The 18,665-nt window shown below is 37.2% G+C and overlaps 1 protein-coding gene across 11 annotated transcripts in view; it reads right to left on the bottom strand.

Annotated features, from left to right (window-relative positions):
• Nucleotides 1-590: 590 nt before the first annotated feature.
• Nucleotides 591-18,665, bottom strand: part of msi2b (musashi RNA-binding protein 2b) — a 333,212-nt gene continuing 315,137 nt past the window's right edge. For 3 of the 11 annotated variants that reach the window (XM_028467610.1, XM_028467607.1, XM_028467604.1), the window contains 3 exons: nt 14,800-14,979; nt 10,531-10,685; nt 591-2,675 (listed from right to left, as the gene is read on the bottom strand). In XM_028467610.1, coding sequence (XP_028323411.1) covers nt 2,631-2,675; nt 10,531-10,685; nt 14,800-14,979 — 380 coding nt within the window. In that variant the 3' untranslated portion in view covers nt 591-2,630. Of the gene's footprint in view, nt 2,676-5,529; nt 5,601-10,530; nt 10,686-14,799; nt 14,980-18,665 lie in introns of all 11 variants that reach the window. The other 8 variants (XM_028467613.1, XM_028467615.1, XM_028467611.1 and 5 more) reach the window with 4 other exon arrangements.

Here is an 18,665-nt window from a genome sequence, read left to right on the forward strand (position 1 = left end):
CTAAGAGAAGAACCCAAGTCAAATGAAACCAAATACAGGGAATAAATCACAATTAACTGCAAAACAAAAATAAACGTGTCTGCTATTATCAGAATACCATGAGCATTGAGAGAAAGGTCTATCTCGACTGGTCCTAAATCTACAAGTCACTACAAGTATTATATTAATGAGTCCTACTAAACATCTACTTTGTAATTACAGGAGATCGAAAAAGAGCGTAAGAGGAGAAGGGCTAAATATGTGGGAGAGGTAGAGCAAAGGGGAGAACCACAAAGAGCACTACACTGGTATCAAAGACAGCACTCTGTTTACAAGGTAACTGTGATTTCTTTACACATTAATGAAACACATGAATGATCATCAACCAAAGGATCTCAGAGGACGGGGGAATGGAAAGAGAGAAAGTAATGGATGCACAGTACATTTTAATAGTATATTACAATTATTCATATATAAATCACAACGTATCATAAAACTCTGATTAAACTTCAACTCAGCAAAGAAGCCTCTTTCTTTTCGTTTTTTTTTTATCATTTTGTATTTCATATTTTCTTTTACATTTGACCATCACATGTTTTTTTGTTTGTTTGTTTTTTTTTTCCTTTAAAATATTACTTGCTCACATCTCCTCCATTTTTTTTTTCTTCTTCTTCTTTTTTTTTTTTAATTTTAGGAGTATCCAGCATTTTTCTTAACCTGGTTGTTTTCAAATTAAAATTAAGAGACAACAATCGGGTACAAAGGAAACAAGAAAACAACAAACACATACAACTGCAGCGGAGTCCATGACTTTAAAAAGCACACCATCATCATCATCATCATCATCATCATCACCGTCATCAAACTGCTAAAGTATCGCCCACACAAACCGTGAGAGAGAAAGATTCAGTGTTCATCATATTTTGACCCTGTATACGATCCACAGTCGAGACTCGGGTCAGACATAGAAAGAAATCACTGCAACACATCGGCCCGAGCTCTTCGTTTATCTCCAAACATGGAGGGAAAAAAATCTAATCATCAGTACACGAACCCCCAGAACCCTTCAAAGTATCCCAAAGCACAGGACTTGTTTTTTCTTTATTCCAAAAAGCCAACATATACATGTGCAAATAGGAAAAAAATGGCCTGTACTTCACTACTCACAGTGCAACGATTACTTGCTTAATTGCCGTTCAGTGTTTTTCATTTATGTCGCCACAATAAGAATAAATTAAAAACCTGTTGATGATTCAGCGAGAGCTGACACACAGGCTGAGGTATGGTATCAAAATGCTTCCTTTTTTTTTCTCTCTTTACTTTAAATAAAAAAAAGCGTCGCTCTTCGTTTCCATACATTCTGAATCTTAAACCAGCAGGATGAAACAAACGCACAGCTAGACAAGTCGTTCCTTTTTAAAGAGTTAAAAAAGGATGCAGAGAGCAGTGTAAAAACGCCCAGTTCAAGTTGGGATCCTCATGCTAAATACAGTGTGCTTTGGATTTTGTCTTTTTTTTTTTCTTCCTTCTTCTTCTTCTTCTTCTCTTTCTTTAAAATGATGCAGATATCTTAAAAGCTCTCCCTCCTTTCATTTTCATAATCATATTTTTGTTACATCTCAAAACTGTGTGTGTGGACTTGACTCGTGGGTGTGGTGAATTTGCTGGTGCGATGCGTGTTATTGAGCTTTGAGTATTTACAGAGCGAAGGTGTTGTTGTGTTGGTCTCTGGGGTTTCGTACAGTAATGTCTTCCAGCAGGAAAAACAAAAAAGCCCGAATAATAACTGTTTACAGCTTTTTTTCTTCTTCTTCTTCTTCTTCTATTCGCACGCTATAACATGTTCTTTTGACACAACCATCACAAAAATATGCTATTCTCTCACTGAGTCAGGTTATATGCAGTGACAGGAATAATATATACAGCTACATTTCTTTTTCTCAAGTTTGAATTCACAATGTAGTAATATGAAATTTTGTTATAGCATATATATATTTATATATATTTATATTTCTAAACAACAAAAACAACACTTATAAAAAAGGACCATAAAAATATTGAAGTCCTCTTTGTATTGCCCAAAAATAGGTAATTATGGTTAACAATGAGACATCACAAGAAAGAAAACAGCTACCAAGATTTATTACTTTGATACTTTCTTTAAATTTGTCCTTCAAATTTGAGTTTTTTATCCTCTCCAGCTCTTTCCACGCTCGTTTTCAGCTGGAAGACGACTGAAATTAAACATCAGACCTTTTTTTTTTTTTTTTATCCTTTATCCATAAACAGATGGAAACTTTGACCCCTGCACTTTCAAACGAACCAATGTGCACGACAACACTGGAGATTAAAACGATAAGAGCGAAAAATTAATGCAAAACTGCAAAAAAAAAGGAGGAGAAAAGTCAAAAGAGCAAACGCTGACAGACGAAAGGAAAAACAGTCGGAAACTAAGTGGAACGTGAAACATCATCGTAACCAAACCAGGTGCGGAGTTATAGGAGGTTTGGATTATTGTACAGCAGTTGTTCATTTTCTGAGATGACTAATCTTTTCTTTTCTTCTTCACGTGGTTCACACTGCCGTTCTTTAAGCCACGGTGACGCTGTAGTGCTTGAAGTTGGATGAGCGCCACCTGCACACAAAGCCAATTAGAAACTCCGTCCCGTCTTCCCCGTGCCACCAGATACTCTTCGCTACGGAGAGAGAAACAAGGAGGAAAAACAACAAAGTGAAGAAACGACACACTTTAAAATGTCACTTAAATAAACATTGTATCAGATGTTCATACAGTAACAATGATCATGTTTGACAATGATTGAAATCATATCAGGGTTCCCACCAGGAATTTTTCACAGCGTAGAGTAATCGCAAGGTGCACAAACATTGTAGGGGGGTCCGGGGGCCTTTGTTATCTTTTTTACTGTCTTACTTTAAAGGGATCCTCCACTGTTTTTACAAATGTGGCCTAAAACCTTAGAAATGTCCTTATTAGAAGATCTATGTCTAAAAAAACACATTATTTTGTAACATATTCATTTTTATTAACTTTTAAAACTGGGACTACTTTACCGATGTTGTCGCACCTTTAATCCCATTGAATTCTGTAGGAGGTGAAGTATTTTAGCAACTTTTTCAGTCAAAATCACAACTTGTGCTGCTTTGGGTTGCTCTAAAAATGTGTAAAAGTTAAAAAAAAGTCGATGTAAACCTCTTTTGTTTACCAACATGTGATGAACAAAATCCGTGAGCCAAAAAAGAACAACCTAAAGCAGCACAAGTTGTTATTTTGACTGAAAAAGCTGCTAAATAATCCTGAATATTTCACTCCTATAGAACTCAATGAACTAAAGGGGGCGATTTACATCATCAATGACGTCATTTCAACATGGCGGCGCACAGACTCTTAAACGGTAAACTAGTCCCATTTTTAAAAGTTAATAAAAATGAATATGGAGCAAAATAATGCGTTTTGTTAGGCATATATCTTCTAATAAGGACATTTCAAAGGTTTTAGGCCACATTTGTAAAAACAGTGGAGGATCCCTTTAAAGCTGAAAGTTATTTGTTGAATAGGTAGAGGGTCATGATGATGATAGAGTTAGTCATGCGTGGTATAGATCCTCCACTGATAAATACTCAAAGGGGACAAGAAATAGCATTTTCATCAAAATACTGATTTGAAGATGCGCTTTTCAAAATTAAATGAGCTACTATGTGGGACCCGCAGTAATATTGGGACTGTAATGGACACGCCCCTGTATTAAATAGATGGTGTGGCTGACATGTGTGTTTTTTGGTTAAACAAATGAAAAAGAGAGTTAAAACAATCCATACACACCTGGGAGTCCCTTTTGTGTCCAAGTGTGCAACAATTATTACAACGTACCAATTGAAAAAGGGAAAAAAACAACAGAAAAGCCCCCTACACTGGTTAAAACACAGTGTAGGGGGTGACATCACACCATAGGGGATCAAAACCACAGCGTAGGGAACCCCTACGTTCAACAACGCTGGCGAGAACCCTGCATATGAATGTAATGGAATTATTGCACATACTAAAAGTCCAAACTCCAAATATTTAAGCAAATATGTAATACATTTTACTCTGATGTTTTGGAAAAAAAATCTGAAAAATGTTCCAAAATAATTAAAATCTACAAGCTCCTACACATTGTGCTAATAAAATCAAATCAAACAGCTGATTATTGTCTTTGTTGTACATGTGAAGAACATGTTAGGTATGAGGTGGTCATGCAGTCATAAACCAAAGCAGAGAAACATGTTAGTGAAATGATCTCAGATTGATTTTTATGGCGCGGTGAAGAGAAATGTGATGGTTTTGTCCTTGGATGACCAAAGATAGGTCACAGTTATTACAGGCTGATGGTCACATATTGATAAGTAGAGGACATGTGATCAACTACTACTGGTGGAAAAGGTAATGATCGCTCAGAGCTGGTGGTACATGTGTGAAGGACTCCACAGAGAGATCTTCACTCTATTCATTTTCTAATCTTTGTTCATTAACATTGTTTTTATTCCCAAATTATTTCTTCCTTCTCGTCCTTCGTAACTTCCTCTTTCCTTCTCACCCTCTCACTCCCCTCCTTGCTTCCTTTGTTTGTTTCTCCCTTCCTTCCATCTTTATCTCTGTTCCTTTCTTCTTTTGTTACTTCCTTCTTTATCTCTGTTCTTTCCTTCCTTCTTGCCCTTCTGCACTCCCTCTCCTTTTTCCTTCCTTTGTTTGTTCCTCAGTCCCTTCCTTCTACCAACACTTCCTTCCTTCCTTTCTTCTCTCTCTCTCACTCTCTCTGTTCATTTGTCCCTCCCTCCATTTTTTCTATTCTGCCTTCTTTCCCTTCCTCCTTTGTTGTTTCCTTCATTTCATCTCTCTCCTTCTGTCCTTCCTCCATTTCTTCCTTTTTTTTCTGTCTCTCTCTCTCTCTCTCCCCTCCCTTTCCTCTCTTTCTCCTTTTGTCCTTCCTCAATTTCTTTCTTCCTTCCTTTCCTCTCTCTCTCTCTCTCTCTCTTCCTCTCCATCCATTCCTTCTGTCCTTCTTCCATTTCTTCCTTCCTTTCCCCCTCTGTCTCTCTTTCCCTCCCTCCCTCCTTCCTTCTATCTCTCTCTCTCTCTCTCTCTCTCACTCTTTCTCTATATCGTTCCTTTACACTCTCCCTCCCTCCTTCCTTGCTTCCTTTGTTTTTCCCTTCTGTTAATTCCTTACTTCCTTTCCTCTCTTTCCTTCTTTCCTTCCTCCATTTTGTCCTTTTCCCCCCTCTCTCTCTCTCCTTTCCTCCTTCCTCCATTCCTTCCTTCCTTACCCCTATTTTTCCTTCTGTCCTTCCTCTATTCTTTCCTTCCTCAATTTCTTCCTTCCTTTCTCTCTCTCTCTCTTCCTCACTTCCTCTTCCCGAGGCATCTGTCACATTCACACGTTACCATCAGCTCCGTCACGTCCGGTGAAGGTGAACAAACAACAAACAGAGCCATGATGAACACACATTAGACAGACTTGATAGGGAGTCACAGTAAATAAAATGCAATACCTCTGATGAGATGGCAACCGGCCACCTGTTCAATGGTATCCATTTGTAAAAGCTGTCGCAATCAACGGGCCCTAAAAGTGTACAGTTAGTGCTTATGTCATTATGCGTTTCACAGACAGAAAAGTGAGTAACATATCAACTTTTAATCAAGAAGCATAGATGTGACCCCTTTTTTACAAAATAAAATAAAAATAAAAATCTGATCTAACCACGTTGAAAAGAAGATGTGGAAACTGCAACAGCCTTTTTTTTTTTCTTTTTGTAACACTAACAGATGTTAGGAAGCCATTAGTGACGTCTATAAAATAAACACTCATAATGTTTGCATTTATTCAGATTACAGGACATTTAGAGCAAATGGGCAAAAGCTGTTGAAAAATGAACACAGTCTCCATTCATGCCAACAAACATAATGGTTTCATGTGAAAGCATGCTGAGAATTGGATCATAAACACTTTTCAGTGCGATCAGTCTGACTATTGAATGGTTGCCATGTTGCTGCGTTACGCTATCAGCCCAGTGTAAGCTGATGTAGAAATCCTCTGATTCAAACCCACAAAGTGAAAAGAGAAGCACTTTCGGCAGCCATTATTTGTCTTTATCGCCTCAGTCAACTAATTGCTCTCTAATTGTCTTTCATGGAGACGAAAAATGTTAAGTTCATTACAGCTTCTTCACCGTGGCTGTTTCCACCGCAGCTAAAGGGATTGATGGAGCCAGTGGAGCGTGAGGAGAAGGACCAAAATCTGTCAGTCTGAAGTGATCGCGAGGCTGCGAGGTTCACCGGTGTCCTCTGTAAAAATATTATTTCTAAAGTACATTTTAGTTCTATATCATTTCCTGTTTTAATGTTCTGAGGATAGAAATCATCTCAGTGACTGCAGGAAGTCAGAGGGCAGCAGCATCGCCTCCTTGCTTTACTGCTCTGTGATTAACTCACTGATTCTTATTCACTACGTAGCACACACTGACCTGAGTTTTAGGGACTTCACACGGAATATTTCTTAATATCTGTGTCATATTTCTTTTTTTTTTAATTTTTTTTACTTCTGCCAACCTGCTATAGTTTTTTTTTTTCTACTAACAGACCTTTGCTTACCATTTGTTTTCTAAGTGATAAACTATGGTCACAAACTGTTGCACAAATGGAAAATAATCAAAACAAATTGCCTCGTTTCCATCTGTAAACTATCTGCTGCTAAATCTGCCTTGAAAATGAGCCAGCCTGGTCGTTCATAACAAATATTTTCTCTCCTACGCTGAAACCAACAGATTATAGCGGCTAGCCAGTGGACCTAAAACTATTAATATGAGAGGCTTTGTTTGGGCAGGGAAATTACTAAAAAACACAGGATGGGGGGACGCGGTTGGCTCTCTAAACATTATTGATCAATTATACACATTTGCAAAAAAAAGAAGCAATGGATATTATTTTTGATCTGAGATGATGCTTCATTGCAGATGCATGAGGGTCAAATTTGTCCTCTTCTTAAATACTTAGCTTTTGAAATAACTTAAAGACATTAGATCAGACATGGGCAACTGGCGTCCCGTTAAGTTCGTGTGGCCCCCAATGTAAATGCCCACTATTACTTCAGAAACACACAAAACAACAACAAAAACAAAGAAAATGAGAGAAAAACAGACAAAATGACAACAAAAATCCACAAAATGACTCCAGAAACATAAAATGACAAAAAAAAAAAAAAACATACAATATTACTAAAAAAATATATACAGAATTACAGAAATGACACAAATGGACAACAAAAATACACAATTTATCTCCAAAAACACAAACAATGACTATAATTATACACAAAAATAACAGAAAAACACACAAAATTACAACAAAAATGGCTGCAAAAAAAACAAAAAAACAAGATAAAATAGCTTGCAAACACAAAAAAAATGAATACAAATATACACAAAATGTAATCAGAACTATAGTTGTAATAAAGTTGTATTGAATTGAATTGGCCTTTATTCTGAATGCTGACATGAATGTTGATAATGTGGCCCTTGTATAAGACAATCATATTTTTGTGGCCCTCGCTGTGATAAAAAATGCCCATCTCTGGCCTAGATATTGTCATCCGTTCAATATTTCTCATCAGAAATTTGAGGATTTCAAAAGCAAATATTAAATTATGTACAACTATTAAACTAAACATACGTATTTAAACACTAAAACTGCTTTGTGTCTAAATCAAAATAACAAGAAAAAAATGAGGCTGCTGAAGCTAGATGTTATTTTAAAGTCACTCCAGTGATGAAATATATTTACACTTTATGGTTCCTGCCGTAGAAATGTCAACTGTTTACACCTATCAACTTAGCGTGTTTAGAGTGTTTACCTTTAACATGCCAGTTCTTGCATTAATTGCTTCGTTTAGAGCAATAGTATTTGATGGTATTCAGTGCCTCACTCAGCAGGATCACAAATACTTAAAACTGGGACGTGTATATAAACCTAGAACAGCTCAGGGCTGAAATATGAAATATTGAACTATGTTAAGGGTTATTTAGTCCGAGAGGCACGAAATAGTACAATCGGCGGACTCTTATTCAGTCCGAGCAAAGTTAAATCTCATTTAGCTGGAATGAGATGGTAACATCCAAGCGTCTTTGATGAGGTGACATCCGTGGTTAAGCATTTAGGAGGAGAAAAAATTATACTTGCTAATCAAAATAAATCTAATTAACTGACACTTGGAAATGAAATTTAGTTGACATTAAAACCTCTTGTCTTGAAGGCATTTTTTGTGATTCAGGTAGAACCATCATTACACGGTGGCTGCGCCTCCCCTCGTGTCACACACGGCAAAACATTTCAGTTTAGGCACAAAAATCTAAGGTCACTGGCAGAACAAGCGCGTTGCTTTGTGGCTGTCGCCTCGTTCAGCCTCTCTATGAGCAGACATGCTAACCAGCAGATAAAAGTATTAACAGTGGGAGTGGAGGAGGGTGGAGGGGGTGGGGGGGGTGCACATTGGCACGTGGCGGTGCAGCTAAACACGGGCAAGGACACTTGGAGCGAAGGGAGCTGCTGGGAAGGCCTGTGTGAGCGAACCAAAGGGCTCACACAGGGACGGATCAAGTTTCTAAAATATGAAAGGATTTTAATTTGGTTAGGGTGACTCATGGTCTGAAGAGTTTAGTGCAACACCTAAAGGGGCAACATATTAGTGTTTGACACAGATAACTAAAAGCGAAGACGGGTTTCAACCTAACTTTGACGGCGGAGAAATGAACTGTCAGACAGCAAAGCGTGTTTTGCACCGTACACGTCAGAGTTTAGCTCGGAGGCAGGTAGTTGTTATTCAGATTAATCCAGCAGGAAAAAAAAAGGAGTCTAATGTGATTCAATTAATAAGCTCTACTCCTCAGGTAAGAAAAAAAAAACACACAACAAACATGTTTTGCAGAATATTATAATCAATGGTTGATTCCAGGGTTGGGGTCAATTACATTTTTCAATTTTAATTATCCATGTACAATTACAACTCAATTATGATTAAGGTGACTGGATGTTTTCCAATTCCAATTAAAATTAAAATTATTATTTTCTCCCTGAAAGTTAATTAAAATTACATTCTCAATTACTAAAGTTAAAATTAAATTAATCACAATTACTGAGCCTGAAATAAATCACCCCTTAAAACTGAACCTTCCTCTTGTGTTAGCTTTCTGTTAGCATCTCTTATGATAACGAGTCAATTTTGAACCATGTCTAAAATACACTAAAAAATATCATCTTTCATTTAATTTGTTTCACATCTCTTGGTTTCCTTGTTAGGCATCCTAATCAATAAAAATATTGGTATTAATTAATTGATTAATTAGTTAATTAATTAAACATGATATTGAACATATTTTAATAATTGTTAACTACTTATGTGTAAGCCATAGAACTATAACATGATTCTCCAGGTTTACATCACTTTATATTTTGCTCAGCGCTTTGAGATGACTTTGTTGTGTTTTGTGCTATATAAATAAAGTTGAATTGAATTATTAATTTCCATGCCAATTAAAATGACAGTCAATTATCTGAATTCAATTACAACTCCATTATGATTACAACAACAGCAGATTTTTTCCAAATACAATTACTAGTAGAATATTTGCATTTCCTGAAAAAAAGTGAGAATGCAGGTGCTGGCCCGCGTCACACTGCATTAGCTTAGCATTATCATTAGCATTAGTAAAGTATTAAGCTAACGTTAGCGTTAGCCTAATGTTTGGATTTACCTAGCATTAGCATAAACCTAACATCAGCATCAGCCTAGTGTTGGTATTATCCTAGCGTTAGGAATAGTCTAACAACAGCATTAGCCTCGCAATAGCACTAACCTAGCATTAGCAATAACCTAGCATTAACACTAACCTGGCAATGACATTAGCCTAGCATTAGCACTAACCTAGCATCACCATTAGCCTTGCATTAGCCTAGTATTGGCACTAACCTAGCATTACCATTAACCTTGCGCTAGCATTAGCCTATAGCATTGGTATTCGCCTAGCCTTAGCACTAACCTAGCATTAGCATTAGCCAAACAATATTATTAACCTAGCAATAGCTGAATATTAGCAATAAGGTTGAAAAAAGTAGAAATGGGTTGAAGGCGGTATCTGAACATGATAAATGATCAAAATTAGTTGAAGAAACGCTGGAGATGAAGGGCTTGAAAGTTGAAAAGGCTGAAATTTCCAATAGAAATTAATGGGAAAGAAAAAATGTAATAAGTCAAAAAGTTTAAAAGCCATAGCATAAATTTCGGAAACATTCAGAATTTTTTTGATCATTTATTTGTCAAAATCGGACAAACGGTGTAGGAGGAGTTAACGCAGACGAAAGAAAAAACAGACACCAACAGTGAGGATGCCTCCTGCATCCTCACTAATTATCATACTTGTAATTAATTATCAATTACACAATTACAATCATAATTGACCCCAAACCTGGTTGATTCTGAGGTGTGGAATATGTGAACTCACTGTGATGCTGGGGCCAAAGCCAGAGCCAGGCTGAGGGCTAGCAGCACTGATGTAGTTTCCCACGGCTGACTCCTGGCTGCCGGGTCCATACAGGTCAGCCACGGGGCCTGGACTGTTCGCACCGGGGAAACCACCAGGCCTGGATGGGTTGGTGCCTGCAGGCAAACACAGCAAAGAGCAGAGATGCTTAGAAGCCCCCAGCAAGGAAACGCACAAGTCTGACTTTCTAAATGGTCACAAATACTACATACAGAACACATGATTGGATTCAGACGTGTTGCTAACAGCTCTTTGTTGGGCAACTAAATATTCAATTTGATCAGAGTGCAGATTATAATATTATATGATTTCAAAGACACAAAGAGTGAATCCAGTATGATATTCAAATATAACCTACATGCTGTGTGTAATATACACAGGGGAAACATTCACTTTGTATAGTCATGCACAACAGAAAACAGGCACATAGCAAGTGTCTCCACCATGCTATTCAACTAGGTTGCAGTGTCAGTGTTGCCATGCATCGTGTGAACAGGATTTTATTGGAAAAAAAAAAAAAAAAAAAAAAAAACTATATTGGCTGCTAACATCAGCGTTGGAAACGATCGATTATTTGGATTTCTGACTTTCACTTTCCAGTTAGTCCTGACCATCAGACAGCAGTTACCCTGAGCACCTTTAAAAGACTCCCAAGCACAAAGAAAAATAGGTACGGCACGGGAAGAAAAGAAAGCACGAGGGGGGAATATCAACGTTTGACCCGAGTTCTTCCGCAGGTCCAAACTCAGTGGAGGATTGAGAATAAAAACTGTACATGACTTACCACCTCTGCCCTGTGAGTAAGAGCAACTCAGACTAATAAAATGCCTTTTGAAAACCCATGTGCCAACTAAAGGGCAACAACACTGGCGATACAAAATCTTTTTTAAAAAAAAGCAAAAGAAAAGAAAAACAGCTTGGAAAAATATAATAAAAAAAAGGAAAAATGCTGTGATCTAACAGCAATCCCCTCTGCTGTCAGCGTCACATAACCCTGTGTCTCAGCCTTATTTACAACCAGACGTTGGGAAAAAGCTGCATTAAAAAGAAAAATCTTGCGAGCGCAGGGAAATGCTCGGTCTTGTGTATATATGAGCTCATGAACCCTACGATGCCTGAAAGGAGGTCTGCGTAGGACCCATTAAAAAAACGGAGTGCGACAGCGGTGTACCCAAAGTGTTGATGTAATGTAGCCATCTCTATCACCCTATCCCACATATCACTGCTCCGTCTTTAACAGCTGTATTAGACGGGTCAGGGCGACAGCACAAGCAATAGTTATCCAGCGCTAAATGAAGAAATGAAGCCGTCGGACTAAACACATATCAAGTTGAGTTGCTGTTTAATTGCAGACACTTTAAACAGTGAGCTGCACAGTACCCTGTAGGCAGGCTTTATTTTATATCAATATGGATTTTTAGTTGAAATGGCAATCCTAAGTGCAGATTTCTATTGATGTGTGCTTTTTAATTTATTCATTTATCTATTTTTTTTTTTTTAAAGGCAACGTGGGTGTACAAGTTCACTTTTAAAATTCTTGTTTTAAAATTAAAAATTTTTTCAAATTTATTAAAGAAAAAATAAAAATAAATAAACTACTATGAGGTATACACATTTGATATATATATATATATATATATATATATGTATGGTATATATATATGGTATGTTAGGATGAAGACAAAAAATAAAATAAATATTGAAGAAAAACTGTTACATACAAGCACAAAATGACAAATGTTAATGAATGAAATTTAAACTAAATCTAGCCATTTAAAGGTTCAATCACTGTCAATAATGCTGTACATTTTCTACCTTATTTAAACCTATATACTTTATAGAGGAACCTAAACTGATGAATGCACTTTTTTTTACACAGTTCTGAGCTAATGTCATAGCAAACCAATTGTAAATATATATATATATATATATATATATATATATATATATATATATATATATATATATGTATAATAACCAGTTCTTTTTTTATTCAAGTCAAATCAATAGAATAATGAATTCTAAATTTAAACCAATTGGGGTCAAGGCAAACTTTCATCTTAAAGTCTAAAACTTTAAGACAATAAAACTTTAAACCACTATGCTGAAAACTAAACTACTTTTGCTATACCTTATCATGTTGGTCGAGTGCGCAGATACTGGTGTATGCCAGTAGGTGGCAGTAGGTAAATAGTCGGCCAGGTTTACATAGGAGCTTTAATTCCTCTTTAAAGCGGCATAAAAGTTCATTCCTCTTTAACCTGACCTTGTAAACAGTTCATTCCTAATGCTAATGTAATTCCGAATTAAACTAAGTCCAAATTAAGTGGCAGGTTTATTCCGATTTTAATTCTGAATTAGATTATTCCTCTTTCTTGTAAACACTTTACTTGGTTAAAGCCGCTTTAAGTTAATTCATATCGTTTTGCGCTTGCGCGACTTGCGGCGGCGGCCGATGGCGGCGGCCCAGAGTCCAGCCTAGACTATTTAATAAGAGCCTTAAAAGACATGGATATAAAGAAAAGAGTGTATGGATGGAAGCATAAACATGCAGACTTTCACATGGACACACACGGACTTATTAAACACACATGGACCTCGGTAAATGCGGGAAACGAAACGGGCTTCAGCGGACGGCAGGCACTAGGACCTGGAGGCGGAGTAAATACGTCCCTGGACTGCATTCACAGGCTATAATCTCACCAAATTTATCATTTTACCTGTTGTTAGAGCTTCTATTTTTACCAGGTGATTGTTTTCCAGAGGTTTACTGGGCTTTTTACCGGTGATTAGTTCCTATCTTCCTTGTTATTGTCGAGCTGTTGCTTCAAAACCCAATCAAAATAAAAGTGAAAACAGTTCTCATGTGTGGTCTTCTGTGTTACAGCCGACAATAAAAGGTTACTTGTGTGTTTCTCCCAATAGACTTGATACGTTATGTTCACCCCCTGTCCAACCAGGGCCTTCCCAACCCCCAGACCTAAAATGGAATTAACTAAAGTCAAATAAACCTGCTTTCCATGTAAACCTCGGTTCGGGAATTACTATTACCATGTAAACGCGAAGAAGAACACTTTAATTCCGAGTGATTTAATCGGAATAACTAATTCCAAATTAAAAAACACCATGCACTGTAACAGTGGTAACTGACACAAAAAGGACTTTGATTATTTTTCTTGTGTTAAATGAAATAACTTCCAAATAAAATACATTGAGATTGAAAGTTGTGTCACGCAGCACGAAAAAAAAATGCAGAAATCGTGCTGGCACGCGTGAAAATTGAATTCATTATTTTTGTGACAGTGTCACGTTTCCCTGTGAGATTGTGTGAGAAGTTTCTATCTGGTAAAATAATGCACAAATAGGTGTAGGAAAAATGACAAAATAAGTCAATGAACTTTACACTCTCTGACTGGGCTTTCATAAGCATCATGGCAGGAGGACTTAACATTGCACTTTACATCTTTGGGGTCTTTTGGTGAAAGAAACTCTCTTCTCAGGCTATATTCAAATATGAAAACGTAGCTATGAGAATAAAAGCTCAAATGTTGCCTGCCATTAAAGAAACTTTAGAAAATCACTTCAATTTACCACGTCCCTGTGAGGTTTTTAAGTCATAACATGAAGTATTTTAACAGCAGCCCTTTCTGTTTAAAGCTGTGACTACATAAGGCACCGAAAAGAACATTTGGATGGTTATGGTTGAATAATTATTGTAATCTGCATCAGTGTTTCTATTAAGTGTTTGACATTGTACCGCATTCCCACAAATTTCACTCTTATAATACCAACTGTCATTCGGATACTTTGAACGCTTAAAAGGCTGGACTGAAAAGTGACACTCACTCCCACACTCAAGTCTCTCCTTTGCTGTTTGAAATTCACACAAGCCTTAGAGAGGCCATGACATCATGAGTCGTTATTTTGTTCGCATGCAAATGAGGGATTGCATTCTGTATGCGTCGGCCCCGATTGTGCAAGCAGGGGCTGCAACGTAACTTACAAAGAAACATTAAGATTGAAAGAAATGAGGGAAAAAACATGCAATTTTGAAATCAGCAATACTTTTTTTAACTTTATTGTTTTTCAAAGGGGATTTAAACAAAAAAAAAAAATAGTTCTTAACACATGTAGACATCAAAGAGATTATATCGTTGGTATGGAGTAATGTCATGAACTCAAAGTGAAAAAGTCCAAAAACGTGGATGGGGTAAATGCTTATATACAAACCTGGGTTCTTAAACTGATCCGGGCTGTGTAGGTGCTGGAGGGGGGAGTTGCAGGCCGATGTTGCATGCTCACTGTGCAGCATCTGAGCCGCCTGGGGCCCCAGGGAGCCATAGTCAGCAAAGGAGCAGGGCCCCCCCCTCTGGTCACTGGGCGCAGAGTAAAACCCATAATCGGGGAGGCCTGGGAGATACAGTATAAAGGTGGGGAGGGGGGAGGGGGAGGGGGATTCCATCATTGTGGAAATCAACGTGTTTCAGTGTCAAAGTCAATAACGTCCAGATTGTGATGTGCTCCACAGTCCACACGTGTTTGGCCTTCCCTCCCCAGCAGCTTCTGCCGCGTGTCCCCCATATGACATCAGTGATAAACTAGCACTTCCTGCACTAAATCACACTCTTTGCTGCACTTCTTTTTTTTTTTTTTTTTTACTTTAAATGCAATGAAATTCCAGAGCTTTTAAACAGTTTGGGGTTTTTGCATGATTGACCTGCCCTTCTGTTCCCTCGCTTATTTTTTCATTCATTTTTTTTTTTTGCAGCACGAGATAAAAACTGAAGAACTATTACAGAAACAGGTCAATACATTTCTCACTCAAGACTAACAATTCTCTGTTGATGTGCCTGATGGAAGCTTTGTCATGTAAATGAAGGGGAACAAAAACCACACAGATCAATAATTCATTCAAAGCCTCTTTCTTGACCAATAAAAACTCATAAGATGTATTTATTTATTTATTTTTATTTTATTTTAAATGAGATATACGGAGAGTTCAGGTTTGCTGATGATAAGCACTCGAAGCACGTCTCGGATTGGCCTCCCTCAATGATTCTTTGACACAGATGGTGGATTATCAACAGTTTAGAAAATGTCATTCAGCAATAGGTCGCGCTGACATTTATTGCTTGTTCACTTAATCTGAGACAAGATGCTCATATAAAAAGAGCAATTAAAAAAAACGACTCCTTCGCACACCTTTTTGATGGGAGTGTTAATCTACTAAAGAGGGACTCAGATTGGCTTTTTCGTGCTGGGCTTCCCCTGCTGTTGTTTTTTTATTTTTTATTTTATTTTGGGTCCTGGAGCAAATAGCCATTCAAAGCCACTTCACCTCTACCCATTCAGAGTGAGACGGTCCACTTCTGCCAAATGGAATATCAGCACCAGCCGTGTTTCTCACCGCCAATGCTTTTTAGCACTCTGATCTCACCACTTGTTGGCTGTCTGCCCACTCATCAAATTATAGGCTCCAAATAGGGCAGGCTTCCCACGTACGTCACATAATGCCTGACACATTGAACAAAGCTCAAGAAGCAATCATTCCATTTACTTCACTTAGACAAATGTTACTGAGGATTGATTGGACGGCTAATGAGGAAAAATGGATCCATGCAATAATTCTATTGGGGAAAATTCTAACTTTAGCACAAGCTGTGATGTTGGGAATTTCTTTGAATTTTGAGACTAACTTGTAATATTGTTTCCAATTTTCCTTTCCAAAAATCCCATTAATCTGAGTTAAAAAAAATAAAATAAATCAACAAGATAACTGTATTTAACAGCCAACAAAACGGAGGTGACATTCACTGTTGACATTTGTTATTGGTGGAGTTACATAATTACAGTAATAATAACAATAACAACAATAATAATAATAATAATAATAATAATAATAATAATAATAATAATAATAATAATAATAATAATAATAGCATTGAACATAAAATTCCTGAACAATTTCTATTTAATTTTAAAAAATGTTATAAATTACTATTTTTGTGAGGAAAAAAACATCAACTTATACCAGGAATAGCTAAGACTGGGGTTGACCAATAGGCCTAATAATAATAATAATAATAATAATAATAATAATAATAATAATAATACATTATATTAATAAAACAAAATCACATTTTTCTCTTATAAAAAATGTTTTTCAATGCTATTATTGTTACTGTTATTATTGCTGTTGCTGTTGTTTTGACATAACCCTTTTAGATAACCATCAAAGTTTGAGAAATATTCATCCAGCGATGAATGTGTAATCTTAACTATGTATGAAGTTTGAGACAGTTGACGGAAATAAACAAGTTCATGAAAATCTACAATGAAACAAACTAAGAAGAAGAAAATGGGAAATAATGATTAGGTTCTTAAAACATTACTTTTGCATTATGGAAAATGTATATATCCTTGTTGAGTCTACATATTATTTTCCTTATTTAAAAAAAAAAAACAGCAGCATTATGAAGCAATAACATCATTCAAATTCTCTAAATATCACATGTAAACTAAAGCAATTACTAAGGTACTAAATGCAACAAATCATCTCATGTTCACGTGTTTGGAAATGAACAATAAGTTGCCGAACTTTGAATAAAGTTTTCCTGAGGATAAACAAACTTCCAGCACAGCTGCTGTTGCAGGAATGGGATGAGCAGGTAAACCACAGCTGGACCAAAGCACGACTGAGGCCCACGTTCCCAAAGCCATATATTTTCATCTGATTTGTGATGCAGGAGGAGACTGGGCAGCGTGCGCCCACAGCTGCACGAGTATCACCAATCGTATCACTGCGCCTCAGACTGTTCCATCGTTAATATTCACACTATCTATCCTCAACAATGGGCCTTCCTTGGACTCTCTTTTTCCACTGGCCACTAATTGGATGTAATTACTCATCTACAAAACAAATGAGCGTGCTGAGGTTGCCTTGGAGACTGGATCAGGAGGCCCAGCAGTGCGGATCATTCGCAGGGCTTCATTTATACTGATAATTATCTCCCCTGCCCCCCACCCTCTTTCCCTCTGCCCCCAGTGACCAAAGCTGGATGGGAAGTGGGAGTGTCCTGGAGTCATCTGTTACTGACATCACTGTGGTGGCTTTCTTTAAGTGGATAAATGCCCTGTTCTCTTTCCCACTTTACCAGGTGACTGCCTTTAAGGTGGAGTCACAAACCCTGAAAGTAATCCTTCACTTTTCCCACTTAGTCGCAAAATAAAATGAATCATCTTGATCTTAAAGAATAGTCTCCAGAGAGTTCAGGGTGAGAACAATATTTTGCCACCAAGGCTGCAATTATACTTTTACGAGAACAAATTTCCCAGAAAAGCCTCTATTGTGAGGCATAAATCTGCTCTAAAACACACGCCCCCAAACATTCTGAGAGGAATGACAAATACAGTAAGTGGTGGAAATAATCTGATAACTGAGCACTTCTCCCGTTTTTACCGACTATGTACATGAATAAAAAATACATTTAATCAGCTATTGCAGTCCACTGATGCTGTATTATGGCTGCTACTATTACGCCTCAAACACTTCAGTAAAAGGAGCTTTTTCAGGCAGAGACTGCTTTACCTTGGTGGCCGTCACACCACTTCCCTCCGCAGACAAAGTCGATAAACTTGACATGCGGCTTCCTAAATTAGCTTTGAATTTTAGCGCCACCATAATTAGCCTTTCCACTTTCACCGCTGCCATTTAAAAATAGCGTGAAAGAAACTAAGAGCTCTCTTTCCGTCTAGCCTCGCTTTCACTTTCCATTTAAAATAATCTTTTCTGAATGAATGGCTGAGTAATTAACAGCACTAGACACCATTTTCAGAGAGCACAGACATTTCATAAATAATACATGTTTAATGTCTTGTCATTTTGTGTTCAGAGAAGCTTGGCTAATGAATTTTAACAGATGATTTCTTTTTGTATTTACTCACCCATGCTTAGTCCTCTGTTTTCTTTACTTTTTAAATTTTATGCCTGCTTCTTCCCTTTCTTGCTGTGCTTTCCAGTATTGCATGAACTCAATGAAGCTATTTCTTCCTATTTACTTTGAACTTTTTAGGGAACGGCTGTGGTAAAGTACACC

The sequence above is a fragment of the Gouania willdenowi genome, chromosome 14 (assembly GCF_900634775.1).
Source record: "Gouania willdenowi chromosome 14, fGouWil2.1, whole genome shotgun sequence".
NCBI lineage: Eukaryota > Metazoa > Chordata > Actinopteri > Blenniiformes > Gobiesocidae > Gouania > Gouania willdenowi.